Below are 26,718 nucleotides of genomic sequence, written 5' to 3' on the forward strand. Positions count from 1 at the left end.
ATCGCTGCTACAAACTCGGGTCTACAACTCGGGCTTTCAAGTGAAAACCCAAGGGTCAGATCTTGGATTTCGTCAGAGGGAAAGTCGATTTTCGCCAAAATCGAATTTTTTCGCCAAGTGAATGATGATTCTGTATTTATTTACCCCTTAGATGTCAATGAAACACTCAGAGGCGACAGAAATGTCGAAAAAAAAAAATTTCATTTTCACCTGGATCAAGAGTCAGATCTTGGATTTTTTTAGAGGGAAAGTCGACTTCCCCCAAAATCGAATTTTTTCGCCAAGTGAACGTTAATTCTGTATCTACTAACGATTCTGATGCTAATGAAACCCTCGGGGGCGTCAGAAATGCAGAAATGAAACATTTTTATTTTTACCTGGGGCCCGTGTCAGATCTTGAATTTTTCCAGGGAGAAAGTCGACCTTCGCCAAAATTGAATTTTTTTGCCAAGTGAACGTTAATAATGTATCTATTAACGATTCTGATGCTAATGAAACCCTCGAACCTCGGACTCTCCAGCCAACTGAACATTCAGCGCGCCAAAATGGACCGGAAAAGAACCACTAGAACCTTTATGGCGCCCCTATTTATGGACTACATTCGTCTAAGTTGACAGCCCCTGTTCGATGAGAGTCTGTTCGTCAATGGAGTGAATGCTGCCATCTCTCAATGTAGAATGACAACAATAATTATGATCGATCGTGAATAGAAATAACTGTGACCCTACTCTACCGACGCTGTTTGACCGATCGCAAGTCTCCTTGTCTGCTGTGAAAATGTGCTACTGTGGGAAAAGAAACGAAACCCCTCCATAAAATCCCCCAAAATTCAATCAAACATTTTGCCGGGCAACAGTGAAGGAAGCCCCCCGACTTCCGGCGGAACATAACCAACTCCAAAACACCTATTTGTATTTTGTCAGTGTGTGGTAGTCGCAAATGATCACGTGATCGAAGTGATCGACTTCATCGCGTTCAGTGGCCACGAGGTTTTCTGTGGGTTGAAACATTTGATAAAAAAAAAAATTGAGTGTCTCTACGGTGATTTAATAGTCGTGGGTGTTTTTACAAAACAGTGTATTCACCCTCCATCATTGAATTATTGTACATTAGTGTGAAAAATGCCATCGAGCAATCCATTGCCACCAAAAGAGAATGCATTGTTTAAGCGAATTTTGGTGAGTAACCAAGCCAATGAAAATACATGTTTTTACACATCGCCCCACTCTCTCCAACACCATTACGAAAATCCCGGTGTTCAGAGCATATTTGTGAAGGCCTAGTGTTAGAGCATTTCCCTCGTTACAGATACAAAATGCGATTGATGATTCATTTATTTACAGGATCATTCATGAAATTATGAGAGGGGGTTTTCAATTCTTAACCTAAATCATTCGTTCTTATTCATGAACTTGATTTTACGATTAGAGCCGTAGGTTTAGATGCTCACTCATCAACTTCACAATGTTGTTACGATGATTTTACATATTTATTTATTTTATTAGTCATGGAGTAATCCTATTTTGAGTGCAAAGAAATGAATTAGAGGTGAAAAATTGTTCGAGATTTCGTAGGATTTACGCTCGCCCTATAACCTAGCTTCAACTTCTTGAAGTCTCCCACGACCTTTATTCCTCTTCACGAATGATTATTAGTGATGAATGATCAAGTGAAATGTTTGACTGAGTGAGAATAAACTTTTCGTTGGGGGAAGAGAGGAAAAATTGTTGGTTTTGTCGTAATTTTTTAAAGATTGGTGAATAATTTCTGTCCCTAACCTCTCAATTCTCCTCACTCCAGTACCGAATCGATGATTAATCGAGGGCTTTGATTACAGAGATGCTACGAGCACAAACAGTACAAAAATGGGTTGAAATTTGCGAAGCAGATTCTGTCGAACCCGAAATTCGCGGAGCATGGGGAGACCCTGGCGATGAAGGGACTCACCCTCAATTGCCTAGGTAGAAAAGAAGAGGCTTACGATCATGTACGAAGGGGCTTGAGGAATGACCTACAGTCACACGTTTGTTGGCACGTTTATGGATTGCTACAGAGATCAGATAAAAAGTACGATGAGGCCATCAAGTGCTACCGTAATGCACTCAAGTGGGATAAGGATAATTTACAGATCCTCAGGGATCTGTCGTTGCTTCAAATACAAATGAGGGATCTTGATGGTTACAAGGTAATTTACATACGCAGTTTACTCATGTGAAACGTTTTGAAACATTTATTGTTTGAATTCAGTGGAGGCAAATAATTGAAATAAATATTAAAAATTATTTCACTCATGGGAAAAGGTTTAAAGGGAAAAAGTATAGACATCGATTTGTCTCCACAAATTTCAAAATAATTTGTTTACATTGTTTCCTAAAACCACTCATTTTTAAGGTAATTTTTCAATTATCTAAGTGACCAGTGAGTGTAATGAAAAGAAAAAACAGGAGAATTTTTTCATAAAAAAAATCCTGCAGAAATTCCATGAGATATTCCACCCATTCGACTCATAATAATTCCTCCAACAATGTCAACATCCCAAATAATAATTGTAATAAAAATTCAGTGAAGGAGTCAGGGGATTTTGGAGAAATAACAGCAACGTTGATTAAATTGTGAAAAGAAGCGACGTTTCACCAGTATAATTTTGGCTTCCTCAAGGTCGCTTCTTTTGACAATTCAATCAACGTTGTTGTTATTTCTCCCAAATCCCCTGACTCCACTGAGTTCATTAGTGCGGAGTTGAGTGTGAAGATAAATTCTAATGAGAATCTCGCCATGGAATTCCAGGACACTAGATACCAGTTATTCATGCTCCGACCGACTCAGAGAGCCTCGTGGATCGGCTTCGCAATATCATATCACCTCCTGAAGGACTACGAGACAGCCCTGAAGATCCTGGACACCTTCCGCGACTCCCCAATGATCTGCTACGACTACGAGCACAGTGAGCTCCTTCTCTACCAGAACCTCGTGATCCAAGAGTCCGGGGACAGCGAAGCGGCCCTCAAGCACTTGGACAAATACAGCGATCAAATATGTGACAAAATAACGGTGAAAGAGACCTACGGAAAACTCCGTCTGGAGCTCTCCCAGTTCGCTGAGGCTGTCCAGGTGTACAAGGATCTCCTGACGATAAATCCAGAGAACACGACTTACTACGCTAAACTGGCGGAGGCTGAACAGCATGAGAAGCCCGAGGACACTCTGGAGATGCTCCAAAGATACGAAGAGCTCTTTCCACGTGCACTAGCACCAAGAAGACTGCAATTAAACTACGCAAGTGGTGAACAATTCAAGAAATTAGTCGATCAATATTTACGAAGGGGTTTGCACAAAGGCGTGCCACCTTTATTCGTTAATCTACGCTCGCTGTACAAGGATCAGCAGAAGGTGGATACGATACAGTCACTCTTGCACGAGTATAAAACTGCACTGAGGAAACATGGACATTTTAGTGATGCTGAAGAGGACAATCCACGTGAGCCAGCCTCAGCATTACTCTGGACGTACTACTATCTTGCACAGCATTATGATTATCTGGGTGATCATGGGAAGGCACTCCATGACATTGATGCTGCATTGTCACACACACCCACTCTCATTGAACTTTTTGTTACCAAAGGACGCATTTATAAACACGCTGGCAATGTGCAGGATGCCTACAAGTGGCTCGATGAGGCCCAGGAGCTGGACACTGCTGATCGTTATATTAATTCCAAGTGTGCCAAGTACATGCTGCGTGCTAATTTGATTAAGGAGGCTGAGGAAACGTGTGGGAAGTTCACGAGGGAGGGGGTACCACCTATGGAGAATCTTAATGAAATGCAGTGCATGTGGATACAGACTGAGGCTGCCAATGCTTATCAGAGATTGGGGAAGTATGGAGATGCGCTGAAGAAGTGCCATGAGGTGGACAGAGTAAGTTTTTTCGTTTAAAATAAAACTCTTCGAGAATTGAGAAATAATCGTTATGATTGGGAGAATTGGGAAATAAACTTTATTAATTTTGGGAGGTGGTAATGAAGGAAGTTTACACATAATGCTTCATTAAACTGGTAGAGAATAATTAAAATTTAAATTTTTACTGAAAATTCAATGAAGTTTCGGATTTTTCAGCAGCAGAGAAATGAGAATTATCCAAATTACCCTGAATTTTCTATTAATTGGGAATTTATGAATATATTTACTTGGTTTTCCCGGGTGTATATAATTCTCATGAAATTTACAATTTTCATCGACTTTTCCATACGTTTGTGAATTTTGAATGACGAAATTCTTTAAAATTTGAGCGATTAATATTCAACAGTGTAATAAAATTAATTTCTCTTCCAGCATTTCTCGGAGATAATCGAAGATCAATTCGACTTCCACACGTACTGCATGAGAAAAATGACTCTTCGTTCATACGTTGGCCTTCTGAGGTTAGAGGATGTACTCCGGTCCCATCCATTCTACTTCAAAGCTGCTAAATGTGCAATAGAAGTGTACCTCCGACTCCACGACAATCCCCTGCCCGACCCCACGCAGATCCAGGAAATCGACACCGGTGAGTCTAATTCAATTATTCCATTCCCCTCCGGAGAGTTCGAATAATACTCTCGTTGTCTTACCACCGAGACTTCGATGAAGTCGGCTCTTATTTGCGTGAGAGTGGAGTTGCCACGTCTCGAGTTAAAAATAGTGATGGAGACAACGAGCAACGGAGACGAATCCTGTCCAAGATTAACCCATGACACAGAAATTTGATCACATTTTGGATTAAGGGGATGAAAATAATTCCATTCGCCTTCCACTCCGCTTTATTTCCGAGTAAATATGTGTTTATTCATTCAGGACATTGAGTCTTACATCGACTTAACTCTACTTATACTCAATAACGCAGAGAAAACAAGCAGGAGTTCGAGCCTCTCAAATTAAAAAAAAAATGGAAAACGGCAACATTTCGTAAACTTTGAATGGACGGGTGTATATTTTAAAAATAACTAGATGACAGACATCGAGACGAATATTTTTTAAAACGAAAAATTGAAATCGGATGAAAAGTCTTTGAGATATTTGACAATGTCAATTATAGGCCACAATTTAAGATTTTTAATCCTTTTTTTTTGAAGATTTATTTATACGAAAAAATCCTACAATTTTGCGCGCACAGACGGACGTACATACAGGGATTTTCTAAAAACATCATATCTCGACATTTCATGACATTCTAAGTCGTGTCCAGGTAAAATTAGAGAATCACAAAATCCATCGATTACATTCATTTCCATTCGGAAGCAAAAAACAGGACAGATTCAATTAATTATGAAATAACACCATAGTGGGATATAAATAGTTTCACCCCTACAGTTGCGTCACATGTGTGCCTCGTATAATAAACGTAAAATCTAATAAAAAATCATTAATCACAGACGATACAAACACACAGGAGACAATGGGTATACTTCAACACAAAATGTTTCCTTTATTCACTAGTAATTAATCAATCGGTAATTGATAATTAAATTAGGTCATATTTACATGAATAAATACAAATAAAGTGACGAAACATAATCCAGAGCAATTTGCTGATACAGCAGTCGCGTATGACACAGATTAATATGAAATTCGTTGAAAAAACCATAGTATGGCATGTCTTCCCTGTCAGTCGAGTTTAGCTCTTACCTTGACAGTTAAAAAACACCTAGAGAATTTTTTTTCTTTCAAAAATCAGTGGAAAAATGATGAAACAAGATAACTCTTAAAAAATTTCAAAACCCAAAATGAATAATCTATTTTTTACCAACAACTGGACTTGAAGTTGACTCATCTCGTTTCTCCACTCCTCAACTGACTGATTTTCTCAAAATTTTCATAAGAAACCAAAACCTACAATTCTCAAACATTTCTAGGCCCTCGTCTCTGCCTCGCGGAAGCAAATGAATTGCCCCCCTGTCTCTGTGAAATAGCGTGCGGCGTCAGAAAGTAAAAATGACCGCCATCACCAGGTAATCTATACGAAAAATAAGAGCTCGGTTTACCCTGGCTCGGCTGTTCATTGTTCACCGGATCAATGAACTCGGCGTTGGGATTGATGGGTGGCCTAGGATCTCGATAATTAACAGCAATGTCACCACTGAGTGATACTGGTCTGGCTGGAAACTCTCTCTGTCCCTCCCTCTTCTCGTCCAAAGGAACGAAGCGAGTGGGTCCAGCAGGCTCTCGAATTTGTTCGCTGTACTCATCCACGGGGATGTATTGCCGGATGGGTTTCGAGACCTTGAACCTCTCGATCACCTGTTCCCACTCGTTGTCCTCTTTGGGGCTATATTCAGATGAAAACTCGGCGTCAGGATTGATGGTTGGGCTAGTGTACCGATAATTAACAGTGGGTCCAGCAGGCTCCCGAATTTCTTCGCTGAACTCATCCACCGGGATGTACGGCCTGATGGGTTCCGCAGGCTTGAACCTCTCGATCACCTGTTCCCTATCGTTGCCCTTTTTGGGGCCATATCCGGGCAAAAACTCGGCGTCAGGATTCATGGGGGGCAGGGGCTCCTGGTAATTGACCCTCGTGTCCCCCTCCAAAGAGAATGGCCTGTGTGTTTGGTCACCATAATGCACCTCAACCCTAGGCTTACTGTAAGTCTTCTGTCTTTCATCAAACGAATTCGTAGAGAACGAATTGACAGTCGAGTAATTCGGCCTCTCCGTGACACTGCTCTTACCGTAAATTGGTGTCGTTGACTTTAATCTATCTCTGTTGATCTTCCTCCCGAAATTAGTGAAATACTCCCTGGTAACGTCGTCCAACAGCCTCTCCTCCTGCTTAGTGTAATAAGCGTGCTGTGGATTTGGCGTCGTATCAACGACATTTGATCTAATCGTTGTTGTGGGATAACTCGGGGTTCTCGTTCTGTAATGACTCCGTTCTGGTTGTAATCTCTGCTCGGGAACAACCTCGGTGTTATAATCGTTATACTGGGGATCCACGTCCTGTATCTCCTCCTGCCACTCGTTAAACGTGACTTGTTTTCCTGGTTGTACTTCCTGGAGGGGTTTGTACAGCTCCTTCTGTCTACCCCGCTGGGCGTAATCTGCGGCCTCAAAACTGTACTGATAAACTGGTTTTGGTTTCTGTTGTTGAGGCTGATTGTATCTCTTTGGAGGTGGGGTTATGAAGAATGAGTGGAGATTCAATTTGGGACGCTCTGTGACGTTTTTGTAGAAGATTGGGGAGTCTGACAGCATCCGCTGGGATTGGGACCTTGGGGAGACTGGGAGGGTGGATGGGGCTGGATCCGTGTATTGGTACCTGGGGGATGATGTCTTCACCACTTGTTCGATTACTTCCACTTCCACGTCGTATTGCTGGGGTGTCCGTTGGGAGTTGGTGACGTCCACGTGGTAGTAAGGTTTCTTCGTCCGGGCTTCAGGACTCGGATAGTCTTCGATGCTTGCGGGAGTCGTCTCCTGGAAGTAAACCGGTGTTGGGGTGGTACCAGACACATCGTCACTAGCTTCCTCGTAGAAGTAATAAGACGCTGAACTTGGAACTGACGGCAGAATCTTTCGTGGTTTCGTTGTCTTCGCTGCAATCTCAATGGACTCCTCAATCGGTGATGGGGATGAAGCGTAGTAGGCAACTATTGGCGGTGATTTGAGGCCAGAACCAGTCCAACGGGGCCTCTCATTCTGGTCTTCTGTACTCGTCTCGATAACCTGATTCGTCACAATCGGTCTCACCGTGGTTATTTCCGAGATCTCTAGTGGGCTTACTTTGTTAGGAACTGATGCTGTCACCTCTACAAATGGCAGAACCTGTTTTGGTGTGTTTGTGGTTTCCGTTGAGGAACTCGTGATATTTTTCAGCTTGAATTTGTTAAGAGGTTTCATCGTAAATGGTCTTGGCTCTTTAGTTGATGATGGGCTTGAACTTGATGTGAACTTATGAGGCTTCGGATTTGATTTCCGGTGGAAATGCGTCGCTGGCTTTGCCGTTGTACTCGGGCGTTTTGGGTACTTTGTGATGTGGGATTTCGTCGTTTTCTTTTCTTCCAGTTGGGAGAAGAAGTCTGGCGGCGGGGGAAGGATTATGCCGGGGACTAGGGGGCCTGGGGGAACAGCAGTTGAGTTGTCTTGATTGTATTTGAAGCTGTAGGGGGGTGGGTAGTAAATTGATTGATCGTCCTCGTCGTAGTCTGACTGGTTACCCGGGGGAGGGAGGAAGACGGCGCCTGGGGGTAACGAGGGGAAAAAGGGGCCGACTATTCCCCCCAGTGAGAGGCCTGATTTTGTCTTTCTGTCGTTCTGGGGATTCTCCTTGGTTGTGGCATTTCGATCGGAATAGAACAGCGTCTCGTTTGCTGGGATGAGTCCGTCGAACCATTGGGGCTTGTCGGTGTCGTTGGAGCCTAGGACAGTCACTGGACCTCCTTCATTCAATTGAACCGGGAATGGCGGTGGAACTTCCGGCGATGCCGGAATCTTGACCTGCCTCTTGGGCGCCTGGAAGTCGTCGATCGGTGACCAGCCGCGTAAATCGCCCGACGGCTGCTCTTTCTCATGCTCCGGAAAGTTCCCACCTCGGAGGACTAGAACGTGATTCTCGGCCAGCCAAATTTCATCCTCATCGAGACCTCCGAGGTTCTTCGCCGTGTCCTTCGGGACTTCTGGGTTGGACAGGTAGCTGAGGATTCCTGGACGCTTTGACTTGCTCGGGTAGATCTCGTCCTGAATTAATCCGTATTTACCTTCCTTCACTTGTTGGGCGAGTGTCTTCTTCTCGTCGTCGTCATCGTGGGGCTTTTTGTTCTCCTTTCCGTTGCCGGCTGAGGAGAGGGTGAGGCCGTCGTCCCACTGGGCCTCGTCCTCCTCTCGGGATGAGGGAGTTGTGGTGATCTTCATGTGACCACCCATTAACCTAGTGGTTTTTTGGTCGGGCTTGTTGGTGACTTCGTTAGTTAGAATTGTGGAGAGTCTCACTGGGGCGTCATTGGAGTGCCCGCGGATCTCCCGGAGGGGGCGAGGGGTGTCGGATGCCATTGCGCAGGCTGATAGAACCGCCAAGTAGACTAGGACAAGCTTCTCGGAAGCTTGCATCTGGAAAGAGAGAGGTGAGAGAATCAGTGGGAATTCTATTTTCGTTTCGATTTCGTGGAGATTAGACACACCATTCATCTGATAATGAATGATTGATCGGCTGATTAGAGAGAGATACTAATGACTCTCGAATCGAGAATTTATTTGATTTTGATTGATGGGAAAATGAGAAACATGAAAGTTGAAAATGCTCTGAATTATTTGTAGATTGAATATTCAATCCCATTTCACATTAATCGATCGGATAGTGTTTATTATATCCGAGGAAAAATTAATCTTTACTAGTTTCAGAAACCTTCGCAGCGTAATCTGCACGCCACATTTTATTAATTTTCTCAGTGATGAGTGACATGGGAAAAATTTGTAGAAAAACGTCCCTTGACATGTCAACAATAATCTAATTTCAACATCTGTTCCTTATGGTTTCGTTACAGATCTCAATCTCAAACTCAATTTGACACAGCAATATTGAAAAAACATCTATCATTATCGATGAAATATCGAAAAATTTCTCTCCGCTGTTTCAGTAGATTTCGCCATTCGAGTATGAGCTCAATTATTTTTTTCATTAAGCAGTTTAGTTGATGAAATATTAGTTTCTTCCCCGTTTCCACGATAAATTTATCAAATTAGATCATTTTTGCCGATGATTCAGGCATTCATTGATCCATGATAACAGAATGTAACGTATAAAACAGCCACGCCTTTCGCTAGTCGGTGAACGTTTCTACCAGACATTCACAGGTCACTGGGAGGTATGGACCAACGTCGTCTGTGGGGGGGCAACATAATGACGTTTGAGTATTTCAGACTGAAAATTCAAACCCATGAGATACCTGCAGGCGTGTTTGCACGTTTCTACGTGGGTCTACGTTTCGTGAGATGCATTAGACTAGAGGTACTGATGTTTGCCATGGTTATTCGAGATACCGTATCACGGAAGTTGAATGGTCTGAATGAACGGCATTAACGTTTATTTGCCCTGGCTTCAGTCTACGTTAAATTGAATGCACCACGTCAAAATTCTATTCCAGGGATTAACTGAATGTGTAATGAGAGAATTTTAATGGTCACGTATCGTTTACTAATGAGGGCTTTCATTAATTTGGGTAATTAAAGGGGAGGAGTTGATGATTGATTAGTGATGGATAGTCGAGTTCGTTATTTCGTAAAAAAAAACATTGCCGTTTATTTTCAGAGGAGAATGTTGGGAAACTTTTTTTTGTGGGAAACGATCTGTTACAAAATTTGTTATTACATTTTTTCCGCAATCTGTAATAATTATGAAAATTTGAACTGTTCGCCGATCCACAAAATGTTCTGCTAGATTAATCCATGAAATTCCTTGCAAAAAATGGCTGCAGAACAATTCATAAATAAATCAACGCTAGCTTATTTTCTGTCTCAAGAAATATTACATTACCCCGAGAGAACAAAGTTGATAAATAAAGTAGTAAAACCCGGAGCAAAATTAGATACGAGATCAGGCACGTGACTCTGCCACGTTTTCACCACCTTTCCCACCGCGTGAGGTCCCTTCAAGGACACCATGTACTTTTCCAATTCACATTTTACAATAATGGAGGAAGTCAAATGTAGGAGATACAAAAAAAAACATCGCCAAACAGATCAAACCGCTCATAACTCAATAACTACAATCAACCAGTCGATGTTATTAAAAATAATCACAACGCTCGATCGATTGTACTTCCGGGGGTGTTTTCATTTCATCTCAATGACGATAGAAATTCTCTCGCACTTTCTCGGATCGGATGTACTCCACACCTTTAATTTCAGTTTGGCTATTTCCGTATGTCCGCCCCTCATCTCCCCCCCCCCCTTCCCCTCTCGGAGATAATGTCACGGTATCTTTCTTTATCAACTTAAAAAGGAAGTTTACATTTTATCCTAAAAACTTTCTATTTGAATTCAACATACACCGCTGGTATTTTTTCCCACGGGAATGAGAATTGTGTTGAGAAGAGCACTTGCATGTTTTCGCAAACATTGAAATGAACTTTATCCTCACCTCGTCGTCCAAAAAACACACACATGTGAGTACGAAGAATTCAAATGAGGAAGTGAGAATACTGAAATGAGAATAAAATGGGGGGAAAAAAAAATTTAAAAATGGGAGTTTTAGGTGACTCTGGGTGTATTCACGGTTCGTTTCACTTTTCCCATTTTGTCCACCCGCGGGGTCCAATCTCGGGACTCTCTCACGCGAGTTAGTATGGTCCCAGTTAAAAGTATGTGCTCGGGGCGTGTACGTTGGGTGAAAAAAATGAAAATGGTTCGTTGCAAAATCAGAATTGATGGTTGGAATTGGGTTTGTCGGCTTTAACGGAATTGATACACATTTTTTTTTATTGATCTAATGGATGTATGGATAACAAAAAGTGGTTGTAAAGGATACCGGAATGAACGTGGAGAGAAAAATTCGTTGAGAATTACCCCTGAATTTATAGGAATTTTCATTAAAATGAATTTTTATTACATTTCAACTATCGAGATGAATCACTCCGGTTGAATACAATTCCCTTGAATTCCTTTCAGCCTGTCAACATCAATAACTGGGACACTTTAACATTCGGACATCTATTGTTCCATTCGTTCTTTCGTAATTTTTTTTTCCTCGCCAACGGAATCTATTAATTTTGATTAAAGATAAGTGTTGGCCATTTCGATGCTTTATTTCTTAATGTGTCTTTCAATGATCGAGCACATAATCGTTTAGAGGTGATCATTTTTTTGGGCCCATTGTTGTCAGTCGGTTTTAATCACTTCTAATAAACCCCTCGGGGGCGTATCCTTGGACCTTGCACTCTATTCACTGCTGAGACGACGGAAAAAAATGAATGATAGTCAGGGAAAATAGAGGAGAAACAAGAACGAGACTGATTTATAAGAACGGGACAGGAGCACATGAGAGTGAAAGGCCAGTGTGACCCAGGGTGTGTCTGGGCAGTTTCAACACTTTTCACTTGCGCTACAATTTTTTTTTCCCCACCTTTTGTACTTCACCCGCTTTTTGACATTACACTGGGGTCCCCCTCAATAAACTAACGATGAGATTATACCTATTATAGGCATGTGGAGCGTGGAACGAGTGACGAAAAATATTTGTTAGGTTTTACAACGAAATTTCCATTTCTAATGGTCAATAATTCTTATACATTTTGTTACGCATAAATTGGGTATTGCGAGTGAGTTATGTGGCTTTGAGAGCCCGACTGGTTTTCAATAGTAAGTGGAGTTTACGAAATACTCCACTTTGTCTATTTATTTTTGAGTTCTCACAGACGATATGAATACAACTGTCAAATCGTAGAAATTGTCCGGCCAAAATGTCTTATATAAAAAGGGGATGTCACACGCTTATTCCTAAATATCTGAAAGAGAAATCGCATACATGATGATGATGATACTGATTTTGTGGATAATATTGATCTTACTGATGATGTTGGTGATTGCCAACGGGGTATGTACACGGAGAGAAAAATTCAATAAAAATTACCAGAAAAAAAACGTAAGAATTACGTCTCGAAACGTAATCCGCGAGCGAAGTAAAATTCAATAAAAAGTGTGAGTCGGAACTGAAATTGTACGAATTGCCACGTGAATTCTACGATTTGTTCCGTAAAAATTAACCAGCCGTCTGATGATTCACCGCTGTGGGGAAAACAAGTCGTTCCGTAATTTTTCCCCAACGATTGAGAAATTTTACGGAACGGAACGTAGAAATAACTCACCAACTTCATAAAAATTGTTGCACGTTCAAGAATTTTTGATTTTTGAGGCACAATAAGTCGGCAAGTTTCTGTAAGATTTTACTTTTTCGGAAAAAATGAAAATTCACTGAACGTTTCAGATTTCTTCTCTTCCATTCCTATAAAATTTACCGAAAAACGATTCCCCATTGCGGATTAGGTGAATTGATCCGTAATTTTTGCTGAATATTTCTCTCCGTGTATTCATTCTCAATTGAAGTTTTCAAGGATTTCGACGAATTTTTTAAGGACTCTTAATAGAAGTTTCGATGGATTTCTGTGGAAAATCATTCGCTTTCTAATGCAAGTTTTCATAGCTTTCGTCGTATCCCCTATTGACTCTCGATGGACATTTCCATTCCTTATCAATAAAAAAATAGTAGATTTTCAATAGAAGTTTTCATCAGTTCCCACGAATTTCTTCTTAATAATACTATAGATATTTGTATACGTGAAAGAACATTTTGATTCCAATCAACTTCAATAATAACGTGATGAATCATATAAAATCTATCAAATTGTCAAGCGCGCCGAGCGCGCCTTCGATCTCGTTTTCTAAAAGAAAGTGGATTTTTTTTTTTTAATGATCATGGTCTGACGAGTGCGTAGATTATCTACTTATGTCAATATTAGTCTTCGCAGGACATTAAGTTAGGATCAGAATTGACTCAAGGCAAGGCTCAATCAGTCTCGAAGATTTGAATGCAATTCAAGATGCAAAAGATTGAATTCAACGACAACCGACATAATTCCTAGCAATTCTGTAATTTTGGTTTCGACTTTCGTGTCTGTAAATGTTTCTACCACTTAAATTCCACCTGTTATTGAGCTCTCACGTGATGATCAACCTGGTGAATCACGAGGGACTAATTGCAGCGTTAATTACCCATACAGCAGAATTTCAGTATCACGACCGAGGAATTATGTCATCGTTTCGATTAAATCTGGCTAAATTTATCTTTCTTCCTCTCAGACAGTATTTCGTAAACATAAAATTAATCGGTAATGACGTAGTTTTCTTTTAAAAGAATCAGTGAATGCTCCGCGTTGAGCCAAAAATAATTCGCGGCTTCGTGTGAATTTTTACGTTTTTTTTAAAGTCCATTGTGGAACTTGTAGAACTGGAGGGCATTTACTTTCGTTGGCTAATCATCCGGAACGCCAAATACACCAGACAACTTCGCTGGTAGTTGTTGAAAATAATGACAAGTACAGGGGCTTTAAAACCCTCAATCAGGAATACTCCGTCACAGATGATTGGATATTGAAATTCTATCGAGTTGTAAATTTCACATTCATTCTTCTAAATACGTAGTGTATCGCTATTCTCATTTCCGTTCGCATTTCAAGCGGAAAACATCATTCCCAAATATGATAAAATGTCCTTATTTGAACAGCTAATATTTGACATTAAGATTGAAGAGGGAATAGATGAGTCATGAAAATAATTCAAATGTTCTTGAATTGAGGGAAATAGTATGATGGGCCGAAGTGAATAAACTTGTAGCCTTTATCGCGAAGGAGAGTGCATACATGTGGGTACTTCGGACAGGGTAGCGATCAGCATTTAGAAAATTTACACTCGTGCATTCTAGTCTTATATCATTGTTTATTGTATAACTTTCCCCACTCGATACACTTGATGCTACACTTTCTAGGTGGGTAGCGTGAGTCAACGACTAACGCGTCGTAAAAATATTGAGTCCCGTTTAAGGAACTTCCTATTGTATGAACAAACTCACGCAGTTGTTTTCAAAGTCTTTTGGTCATGTCAAGTTTCATTGAGTTTGAAGTAGAAATTTTTGCGCAATTAAAATTATCTCGCAGAGTGGTTCATCAATTTCTTCAATCTCATATTAACAATTAGTGTCTAATTACCAATGGAATTCAACAAAATTACCTCTTCCATAATAATTTCTACTACTCCTACAACGTATAATCAACGAATCCACGACTGAAAATTGAGGTGTATTTCTCCTTGAAAGATGGATGAAAAAACCAACTAGACAACGGAGCGAAAAAAATTGCCAGGAATTACGGTGTGAATTACTCGGAATAAACTTATGGAGACGATTGAGTGGAATACCTTGGCATTGACCGGGTCTCAGCAGCACGCTTCAGCTTGCATAATGTGCTCGTCTCGTTTCATCCCGCGTGATCCCCTCAGGGGGTTACCACATTCACCTCTTCTTCCTTCATTTGACTCACTCACTCTCACTTTCAATTGACCTGTCTCTGGCTACTTCTCACTTCAATCATTCAACATACACGAAGCTATCTCCAGCCATCTCAAGTTGATGAGGCGAGTGGCCACTTGAACTCGAGTTAACAATCCAATTGCCACTTGCAAATCACTCAAACTCAATTGTTCGGGTCTTGTTTATGCAACTGTTGCATTGGGGAGGGGGGGGGGGTAATGATAATTATTTTCGCATAATTTCAACGACTTCTCATGCTAATTACTTTGTTAATATTTTTGGAACTGATAGGTCTAGAAAAAAAATTATACACGGAAAAAAAAATACTTGAGTTGTGTATAAAATGTACTTGATTCAAGTATATTATTCTTGATTCCAGTTTAAAATATACTTGATTTAAAGTAGCTCTACCCTTCGGCCGGGCCACGCTGTACTTTTGGATATTTTCAGTTTTTAAATTTTTCAACTTAATTGCATGGAAAAAATTTGACAAAATTCATACCCAGTCAGTATTATCTAGATTAAATTTCACAAAATATTGATATTTTTTCAAACATTTCCCTCTTATAAATAAATAATAAAACTTGTTTGCAAAACGGTGGATTATTTTTTGTGAGGTGTCAAAAAAATTCTTGATTTTTTCACATCTAATGAAAAAAAATTCAGATTAATCTTTGATTTTCACATAAGACACTGGGTTAAATCCTGATTTTTTAATATTTCTTCTTTGAAGAACTAAAACGATAAGTAAATTGAGAAAAAAAGTATAATTCCGAATCTAATCGAGTTTTCTGCAATTTTTTTGCAGTTTTCAATAATCTTTGAATTTACCGTAAGGGTAGAGCTACTTTAAGTATATTATTCTTGATTCTATTATATCTTATACTTGAATCAAGTATATTTTATACTCGAATCAAAAATAATATTTTATATTCAATTCAAGTTTTTTTTACGTGATACTGCATTACAAAAAAAATTGTTTCAACATTTTCTCGTAAATCCACTTGTATCGCGGATTTCAGCGAATTAATCTCGAAATTGTGCTAATAAAGTCTAGGTTACTTTTTCCAGCTTCAGATTTTAGCTGTTGCGAGAGACCTTGAAAATTGATGGCACCTACGAGTTCACGTGGGCGGCACCCCATATTTTATGCCGATCATTAAGATTATTTCATGCAAATGGGAATGAAAATGGAGTACCGTCGAAACCGGTTCTGATCACTCTGCTTTTATCGAGACAATTTTTTTAGTTCTATTTTTCACTGGACACCGGACAGGCACACCAGGCTATAGACAAGGTTAACGTCCCAATTTCAACTCCAGAGCAATTATTCCCCACCTTGCAATCGAACACTCACATTCCACAACGGACTGCTAATCGAATGGGCTTTTGTCGACATATGTGTTTCTCGTGTATTTCGTAAATCACATTCGCTAGATCATGTGAATAGCTCTACTAAACATTGTCGGGTTTACGTGACATTGTCAAGTTTTGTTTGACTACTTGGTCTCTCTCTCTCTCTCTTTCTCTCTGATTCCTTTCGCTGGAAATTTCCGTCAGCAATCGGATTTTGTTTGACCTCATCAATTGGGGAGTTTGAAGGAAAACCAGAGGCTTAAGTTTAACGAACTATGGGAACAGACTCAATATTTTTGGCCACACAATTTTCAGAAGACGATGGCATAATTTTAAAAAAATGTAAAAACCAATTTCTCCCACGGAGAGAAATGTTCAGTAAAATTACGGAACTGACAGTTCGCTCACGGATTACAGAATCGACTCAGAAAATGTAAGTAACGGTATCGTAATTTTTCACAGGATATTCAGGTAAAAATTACGGAACGCTCTGAAAAAATTCCGTGATATATTAGGTAAAAATTGCGTGACAGTTCCGTAAAATTTCTTACAACCACATTTCGCTCCGGAATTATGGAAAAGATACGTAATTTTTATTGAATATTTCTCTCCGTGCAACCAATTTTCAATTGCATTTCCTCTACAATGTGGATTAAATAATCCTATCAAGCATTGTGAAGTGTACGTGACATTGTTAGATAATGCTTAATCACTCCTTTCCCCTGGAAAAAATCCGTCAATCCTTTCTTTGATTGTTTAAATCAATTGATTCGTGACTTTGAAGGAATTCCGTGTTTTCCTCTCCATATTTGGCCTTCGTGTTTTTTGTGGCGTGTTGCAATCGACAACTACTGTAATTTTCACTTGGATGTTAATTCTACGACTGAGTGTGTGAATGTACCTCGGACAATAACGTAAAAATTAATGTGAGGGAATTTTCAAATTTTTTTACCGAGGTGAAAGACATTATTTTTACAAAATGTTGGTTCGTGCATGGATGGAGAATAATATGGGAAAATAGTGGGTGATAATAAGAGAAGAATGCAACATTGGATGTTGGTGGAGGTTTTGCCGATTCCGTTGAATGTGAATGAACCTTCGAGTATTCTTTTGTTGCTGTTGAAATTATAGAAATGATTTTCTACTCAGGAATTCGCACAAAAATAATTATTCCATTAATTTTTTTTAGTTCATAAAATTCTCTGCAAAAAGGTTTCTTGACATTCATCTCCCATAAATTAATTTTGACTTGAAGAAAAAAGAGTTCGTTCTTCTTATCTTATCAATGACCGGAATTTTCTCAACTTTCCAAAGAAACATTCACCACCGAGCGATGTGTTGATTTCTCGCACATCCAGCAAACGAATTTATTTATTATGCTGAGATTGACATTAATGTCACAATCAGATTTATAGTTTTGTTCCTCAATTGATACCGTTTAAATTCACCGTAGACGCATTCCCACGCTCGCACTGACCCCCGCGGTTGCCCTCCAGTGATTTAATAGCCGGCGACGAACGTCTCTCTATCCCCCAATCAAAACTTAAAACTCACCGAGCAAGCATGAACTCAATGATACACCTCTAATGCATTTTGCGGTGGAGGTCGGAGCCAAGGTTTTATCGTTTCTCGCCTCTGTTCGCCTCGCCCCCAACTAGATCCATAATAACATTTATTATTATTGCTAACCAGATACAACAGTTAAAGATCATTTACTTCGCTTTTTCATCTGATTGGTGAGTGTCGGGTTTTGAAGGAAAACTGGATTATTGTGTGCTGATTCTCATAATGCTGATTGTAATTGCCAATGCTGGGAGAAAGACTGGAGATAGATGCAAAAATTTCATAGACATGTCTTATTGATTATCTCGGCAGCTAGTGGGTTTCAACAAAATGCCAAAGGATCTGTTGGAATCGAATTTTATGAACTGAAAATGGAGTTTCTTCTCATTGTTCTTCGAAACCCTTTCCCTCGTAATATATACCACGAATTTCTATGAACCGAATCCCCATTAACTCATTAATTAGATTTTTTCTCTTGAGATGACAAATGTTTTTTGAGATGTACTTTAGTTATATCGAGAAATTCGTGGCTTGAAAATTACCAAGCGCTCAATATCTCACACTGAGAAAAAAAAATCTTACGCCAAGAAATTTTATACTTGTCCGAAGGATGAGGACAATCTGTTCATATCAAGAAATCGAGTTCTCAAATCAATTCAAGTGGCTTTTGCATTAAAATATTTTAGAATTGAGGTTAAAAAAACTATTAAATGAATTAATTCAATTTTACTTGGTTTGAGAAATCGCTTTTTTATCGTCAAGAAATTGTCCTCGTCTTTGAGACAAGTACAAAATTACTTGACAAAAGTTTTTATTTCCTCAGTGTAATCTATTTTACTCTGGAAAATTTTCAAGCCAGAAGTTTCTTCATATAAGTGAAGACGTATTTCTTAAAAACCTTTGCTTTGGTCAGTGTAGAGGTGTCTTATTGAATATTTCAGGGGCTAGTAGAATAAAAAAAAGCCAAAGGATCTTTTGCAGTCGAATTTTCCTAAAGAAGAAGACTAAAGAAGAAGTTTTTTTCACATTTTTTTTCAAACCCTTTTCCTCCGAAAATATCTCCGAAATTCCTATGATCCTGGTCTCCATCAATTGCTCACAAATGCTGAATCATGCGAAGGTGATTGATACACACTAGTTGAATGGAATGAACACAACAATAGATTTTTTTCGTGTTCACAATGGAACGAATAAAAGTCCATGTGTGGACTTTCACTGTTTCGAAGAATGAAAAAAAAATGAATTATGTAAGATTATGAATAACTGCTAACTTCCCCAGAAGCACAATAATTCAGTCTTCGAGTTTTTTGTGACTCCCCCACCCGGATTTTCCGGATTCCAACTGTCGATGGGTATAATTATCGGTGGAATTGAAAGACTCATCCATTCCTCACAGCCTCATCTTCCTTTTAATCCTCAATTAGAGTTGGTTTTATCACAAATAATCCGCGTTGGACGGTGTAATTGAAACGAGAGCGCTTCTCTAGAAGACTTAATGGCATAATTACTCGAGCGTCGGTAGTTGAATGACAAGTAAAGAGGATATGGTGAATCGAGTGAAAAACAGTGGTAATCACTCGGATGGATACAATTTGTACTCTATCTTCATTAAGTGGCTCGACAGGTGGTCTCACATGATTAAAAACAAATAGACTCGGACAGGAAAATAATTTTCAAACCTCAAAGAAACTCATTTGGGATTGTAAATTAATCCTGCGGTTATCGAATTTGTGAAATGAGATGAAGTGGAGATTTTCGTAAAGAGTATTTTGAAAATTTCGTCAAAATCAGTAGTTTTAAGAAGAAAAGTCAAAAAATGATTTTTGTAGTTCTTGAAATTCTCTACAACAAAGGTTTTCGCACATTTTTTCCCAGAACTACTAGTTCCTGAGGTATTACCAAAATAATAATCTGAAATTTTTCTGTCGCAAGTATTTTTGCGGGGGAAGTGAACATTTTCATTCGCAGTAAATGTTTTCTGATAAAATTTTTAAAACTCCTTCCGAAAATATTTTTAGAATGACTGTTATCACTTCACAATAGAATTACAGGCATAATTAAGACAACTTAAAGTTAATGCTTTGCAACTATTTGAGTTTTACATTTTAAGTCATACTAGAAGCATAAAATTACATTTTTACAGTCATTTTGATGACCTCATTAGTGACAGTAAATACGTGTACCTCAGATCTAAAAATATATTCTTTAAAATCCCATTGAATTTTTTTTTCTCATTGTAATATTCAAGAATTTTACAATTGCAAGAGTCGTTTCCGTTTGTCGAGTTATTCAGAATAGTCACCATGAAGCGAACTCAATTACACCGTCCACTTGCCCTCTCTTTTTCATTGAGGGAAAAAAAAAAAAAAAAAAACGACAAGAGTGAAAGCATTGTGGCTACCTCACGACAGATGCAAATGAACAAGTCTCATTAAGAAAATTCAATTCGATTCAATTGATCACGAGTAATTAAATACGTGGATTTATCCAGATGATCAGACAAATGCGTGAAGCTGTTGAACGGAAGTCCCAGTGGGAGGGGAGGATATTTGAAAAATCGCTTTTCGCAATTGGTCCAGTTGTCTAATGGCAGCCGGAAATCGGGAATATTATTTTAACGAGGTGTACTAGAGATCGATCGGTTTCGCTCATGGTTTTTTTTTTATTTCCGTTACTCCTGGAGATATACGTGTGTACGCGGCTAAATGTTGCTGATGTATCGTGAAAGCATTTTCCAATGGGCGCAGCGACGACGCGTGCAGACTAAATGTTTAACTTCCGGCTGTGTTCACGGAGGCAATTTCAATGATGTGGATAAACAAGGGCTTTTCGGATATTTCAGTTTTTTGAGAAAATTTCGTATTTATTCAGCGCGACATGTTGATTGGAAAATTCAGAGAATTTTCATTTAAATTATTAAATCATTTTTTCATTCAATAATTATTTTTCATTCCGCATAATTTATTTCCTGCGAAGCCAATTTTTATTATCAAAAAATATTTGATGACCGTAAATTTTCCAATTCCCCACAGCACTGACTTTCCAATTCACCGGTTTCCTAAATCCCAAAAAAACATGACAAAAATCTCATAACTTCACAAGCCGGGGGCTTCTTCCGAATGCCTTGTTCCCCTGTGAGCTCTCTCTTCAAACCCCTGATCACTTCCCAAGAAATAAAACCCAAGTAAAAATTAATAAATAAAAAAAATCCAAAACTTGAGAAAATCACTCACGATTGATTGATCGATCGATATGTGAAGTGATCGATGGTATACCATCAGCTTGAGTCTCAGTGAGCGATCACTTTTCTCAAAAAAAAAAAAAATTCTCCAAAATTATCTCGTTGCACTGACGACAGGAATTCCCTCGGATACGAGACAAGTGTTACACCGGAGCGGATCCTTTAGGATTGTTTCTTCCTCGACTCGCTTCCATGATGCAACTGGTCAAGCGCAAAGATGCACCCACTGCACTGGGTCTGTTCCACCGGCCCATGCGCAACCTCTACCTCCCCCGAGCCTCGAACAGACACACATACACACGCACGTGGGGAAGAGGAAAAACCAGAAGAAACGACGGATTTAAATTATCCACCACTTCTCTATATTTCGAGAGTAGACTTCACCAGCCCGACAAGTCCCTCGAGTTTGACTGAGTCGTGATACTCCGCGTGTTCTCCCGGTCTCCAGCTACCCCACCATCCCCCTCCCCCTTGCCTATTCACATGGTATCCCCCTTCCAGTTTGAGGAAAAGTCACGGCTCACACTAGACCCAGCAAGTGCATTAATGATTTATTTATTTATGGGGCTATGTTATTCGGATCCTTGTGGTTCTGATTTTCTTTTTCTCCCAGGTGGAAGCTTTGTATTTTTCGGACTTGGAAATCCGGGTTATGTAATTTTGGTGGGAAATGATGCAGAGTTCGTCGAGAAAAATTAAGGAATTGAAAAATTAGAGGGTCAAGCTTGTGATCCTTCACGGAGAGAAATATTCAATAAAAAATCCGTACCTTTTTCGTAATTCCGGAAAATTTTACGAAACTGACGTGTAGTTTTTACCTAAAATCACGGATTTTTTTCAGAGCATTGCGTAATTTTTACCTGAATCTCCTGTGAAAAATTACGAGACCGTCACTTGAATTTTCTGAGTCGATTCCGTAATCAGTGAGCGAACTATGAGTTCCATAATTTTTATTGAAAATTTCTCACCGTGTTGTTGTCACTCGCACAAGGATCAAAAGGATCAAGGCTCGAATTTCGAATTTTTCAATTCCTGACGCATCTGATTATATTATTATCATCGGAGAGGTGAATCAATCAGTTGAGTTTTCATCAAATGTCAGACTTTCTGATCATCAATCTTCACATTCTGTCTTGAAAAATGACAGGATTAGAGGCAACTGACTAATGACTTCGTTTACAATTCATAAAATTCTCGTGAAAATGTCTCTTGACAATAGTTTGTAAACTCACTAGTTTCAGATGTTGACAAAATAATCTCCAAATCCTGAACTTGTCTCCTTCACGATTTCTCCACTGGATCACAAAGACAATTTTTGGATGAATGTCATTAATGAAATCGTAAACACTCAATATCACTTGTCCACTTCAAACTAATTGCTTATTATCATGAAGTATTAACGTCAGTCGTAATGAATTTATCGGTCGGTAGAAAGTTTCTTGTGCGTTTCGAGCTTCTAAATAAATGATTCTACTTCACTATTTCATCAGTAATCGACCCCAATGCTCAATGCATCATTTTAATTAATGAGGAGTCATTTCGATTTCCACTGGAATTGTCTCAGGCAAATTTGATGTATTAATGCAGCCATGAAACCGCTGGGAAAATACGTTGTGTTTCTCGCTGAATGATATTACAATAGAGCGACACGAATAACTGATACCCATCAATCAGTCTCACCACGCGCACCAATGAATCACATCTCTGAATAGAAAATCATTCATTGCGCTGCATCTCGCGAAGGACACAACCAAAACACACACCTCCAATGTGAATACTAAAACTCGGCTGGATCGATTGATCCCTATTTTCCCGGAAAGGCAATTCTGATGGTGTAGAATTCCATTCCACCAGTATTCTTGGTATTTTCACTTTGAATAAAAGATTGACTTCCCTGGAAAAAATATTCGATGGCAAGATATTTTTTTGCACCGAAGTGGAAGATTGAAGTTTTATTGAAATTTCTTCTCAAATATCACTGACACTAGGAAGTCTCCAATGAAAATTTATATTCACTCTTGACAGATTCTTCTGAATAATCCTATAAAAATTCATTTCCTCACTATTCTTGGTATTTTCGCTAACGAAATGTAAAAAAAACTGATGAATTTCTATACAGCAGTTCCTTTCAGAAATTTTGAAAACTTTTAGAAGACAAAATTTTATTCTGCAGAAACGCTTTGGACATTGAATTTAAAAAAGAATATTTGAGATATTAGCGATTCCCGAGAAGTGAATTGTTGTTGAATTAGTTGGGATCGTGATGTTCGGGATAAAGTATTGAAATACAGCGCAAATGCGACGGGCAAAGGAAGCGAGAAACTGAGTTACAGCGATAAATGACTCAATTTCGGGTAGACCCGGGGGTGAAAGCCGACGGAGGGAAAATAGGAAGATAGAAAAGTGGAGAAATTGGATAGTAAAGGACATTGACTGATAGTTCGTTTGATTAAATTATGGAGATTGGAAGGAATCCTCAGTAATTACCAACGATGACGAAAACCCCAGCGGTGACGCAGAGTCCTGGAAATTCTAGCCAAAGAAACTATGAGAGGAATTGCTCCGACGTCACTAGCATTTTCATTATTATTTTTTGCACAGACCTGTTTAATGGCAAATCCAGTGGGGAATTCTGCATCGGTGGTAGCGTTCATTCATCTTATAATTCTCAACAAGGTGAACTGAGTCATCGGGCAAGGTCGTGATGATACTCAGCTCCCAATCGGGTGTTCTTCGAAAATTAAAGATGAGAATTGAGCACAGTCATCGCGTCGTCTACGTCCTGCGTTTATTTCGAGATCATGCGTATCCATTTTGGCGCAATGTCGCAGTTTTTCCGTTACTGAACATCTTGGGGTTATTTTTAATCGTGAATTGATTTTTCGGGAAATAAGTGAGTAACAAGATCAACTCCGATGTGAGAACATTTTGTTGAAACATCGCGTGATGAAATTTCAAAAGTTCTGTGAAGTATCAAGATTAATTTTCTTTGTGCATTTCACTTTGTCGACTGTTAAAAATTTTTGGCTATTAAAAAATTACGAATTTCACTGAATTTTCAGTGAAATCTGAAATTTCCTTTTTTTTCAAAATTGTATTTTGCATTCACTCATCTGGGCTTCAAAAAATCATTCTCTCGACCGAAGATATGCTCGAGGGACATCGTAAATGGAGATTGAATTCAAAATCACACAGCGAGAAGAAAAATCTTCCCCCGGATATCCGATTTTCTATAAAAATTCCATTTCCCCCCGATTCTCCAGTTTTTCAGATGCAAAGTACTCTCCTCCACTATCAGATAATCAATATTCTCTCGGGGATGGATACAAAGTATGTGTATTCACCAGAGAATAGAAAAAAATTTCTGTCGCATAATGAAAACATTCGTATTTCATCAAATGGATTTAGCTTAAATATGCATAAACTCGAGAATTTAAATTCAAAATGGTTTTTCCTCACGGTCCTCGGAGTTTTTACAGTTTGAAGAATGAGTGAAAGCAGCGTGACAAATTCATGGCAAGGTGAAGGATCAGGCGTTCACCCATTGTCTCCCCGGCCAGCGATGAAGAAAATGCTGTTTTTATTTCCCTCCCCCCTTTAATTTTTTTTCACACTACTCGTTAATTCGTCCCCAAGAGCAGTCGGTTGAGTTAATGCACTTAGTAATTAACTGAATCTCAGCTATTCTCTTCGTGTGTATGAAACACCCATTGTGTTCAGTTTGATATCCATTATAAAGCGATTCAGCCTTGCGAGTAATTCACACTTGCCGAGAGTGCAAGTGAAAAGAAGAAAAGTCATTCCGTATTTTTTTTTTTCTTTCTGTCGTTCTTCCTGTTACTTTAGCGCTGAGAGTATTCCTGAGGTTTTTATTCAATGCGGTTTTAATTAGAAACACCCGGGGAATTGGAGAATCAGAGCGGTTAAATTTTCAAGATCATGGATTTTCAACGCTTCCCACTATCTGACGATCTCGATGTTATCCTCTGGTAAATGGTGTCTAGACCACAAGGTAGGGAAATTTCGCTCTCACTCAGGAAGCATTCAGTGAACTACTGAATGGCTTTTTTATATTCAATCTGCGATGTCCATGGAAATCAGTGGCTGATCGAGGAATTCTTTTTTCACTGAGAGTCAACAGTTGGGAGTCGCGGTAGCGTATCGGCCAAGGATTTTTTTGACTCCGACTGTCCAAGATCTTAGGCCGAGTGCTACCTGGTATGTATACACAAAGAAACTCACTTCCACTACCACCGAATCAGGTCCATTTAATAGAATGAAAACGAGACGAGCTGCGTAAAAATACCTTTAGTTACATTATATGAATCGGCTGTCTCCGAGCCCTAAGGGCAAGCATTCTGTTCGAAATTTGCTAGCAGTATTGCGAACAATTATGTCTTGAGTGAGAGCGGCAGAGAGAGAATATCTACTTGCTGATTCTTACACTGTTAGAAAATGACTCTTTAAATTTCAAGTAAAAAATCTTCAAATTTTCAATGAATATTGATATTGATATGGAGATTTATTGAGATTTATATGTCAGTTATTTCAGTTTTATATTCTTTAAATTTCTAACAAAGAATACTTTACATGGAATTTCCATTGGTCTTGTTATTAATAAATCAGTCAATTTTCTTGAATATGCAACTTTTCTTCTGAATTTTCAATCTGTTGAAAATTCAGTTAAATATATCGCTTAATTTTCACGATGGGTTTGAAAATCCAAATTGTCCCTGAAAATTTAATTTTCAATAGATTGAGGTTTCAACAAAGTTGTTGCCTAAATTAACTGAATCGCCAATGGAGAAATAGACAGGAATTTCATATAACTTTGTCGTTGTTAAAAGTCTCAAGCTTTTTTACTTGAAATTTCAAGAGTAATTTTCTAACAGTGCACCAGTTGACCTATTTCGCGCAGACCCAGGGTGAATAGCGTCGGACGGAGAATGGAAAAATAGAAAAGCAGAGAAATTCGATAATAAAGGACATTGACACTTACCGTTCCTTGATTGAATTTCGAGAATTGGAAGGAATGCTCAATGCTTGCATGGAGTTTGTTCTCCGTGCTGGTCTCTGCGGAGGGATCTTCAGCGGCCGATGGATCGTTGATCAACAGTCGATTCAAACTGACAATTTCCGCGTCTTACTCCCTTTTTATCGTGAAAAACGCATGTTGGAATGGGTCACCGGTGTTTTTTCTGTGTCCAACTGAAACCCTCTTAATTATTGAGCTTTTTAAGGCAATTTGGGGATTGGTCACGGTAGCTCTTCTATCCCTTCCCTGATGCCGCTGATTGGTGCTGTTTACGTACCATTAGTTTTCGACAGTTTCATCCGGACTTACGTTGTTCCCTCCAAATTGTACGAAGGGGGGACCCACGCAACTGCTTCCAATTCTTGTATTACGAAGGAGGCGAAAACTGGTCTAGAAAAAATTTCTTGGAATTTCAAAAGTCAAAATTTGGTTTCCCTACATGCATAAATTTTTCGGTATTCACAGCGCGCGGGG

At 39.2% G+C, this 26,718-nt stretch overlaps 2 protein-coding genes across 2 annotated transcripts in view; one reads left to right on the top strand and one right to left on the bottom strand.

Moving 5' to 3' along the window:
* The first annotated feature begins 806 nt into the window (after window positions 1-806).
* The window catches only part of LOC107038393 (N-alpha-acetyltransferase 15, NatA auxiliary subunit), a 46,334-nt gene continuing 20,422 nt past the window's right edge, over window positions 807-26,718 (top strand). The window contains exons 1-4 of the mRNA XM_015257472.1: window positions 807-1,178; window positions 1,838-2,185; window positions 2,788-3,918; window positions 4,333-4,546. Of these exons, the coding sequence (XP_015112958.1) occupies window positions 1,122-1,178; window positions 1,838-2,185; window positions 2,788-3,918; window positions 4,333-4,546 (1,750 nt within the window). The 5' untranslated portion in view covers window positions 807-1,121. The remainder of the gene's footprint in view (window positions 1,179-1,837; window positions 2,186-2,787; window positions 3,919-4,332; window positions 4,547-26,718) is intronic.
* On the bottom strand, window positions 4,799-21,596 carry LOC107038392. Its single transcript, XM_015257470.2, has 2 exons — window positions 21,202-21,596; window positions 4,799-9,081 (listed from the first exon to the last, which is right to left on the bottom strand). Exons 1-2 carry the CDS (start codon window positions 21,244-21,246, stop codon window positions 5,878-5,880), a joined length of 3,249 nt encoding a protein of 1,082 aa, XP_015112956.1. The 5' UTR covers window positions 21,247-21,596; the 3' UTR covers window positions 4,799-5,877.

Source organism: Diachasma alloeum, unplaced genomic scaffold (assembly GCF_001412515.2).
Source record: "Diachasma alloeum isolate Michigan unplaced genomic scaffold, Dall2.0 Dall_scaffold_00280, whole genome shotgun sequence".
Classification (NCBI taxonomy): domain Eukaryota; kingdom Metazoa; phylum Arthropoda; class Insecta; order Hymenoptera; family Braconidae; genus Diachasma; species Diachasma alloeum.

Excerpts from the sequence above, each read along its gene's own strand:
- LOC107038392 (XM_015257470.2), bottom strand. The coding sequence starts at position 21,246 with ATGGTATACCATCGATCACTTCACATATCGATCGATCAATCAATC. Across the intron at positions 9,082-21,201 it reads TATCGATCGATCAATCAATC|ATGCAAGCTTCCGAGAAGCT; the intron begins GTGAGTGATTTT and ends CTCTCTTTCCAG.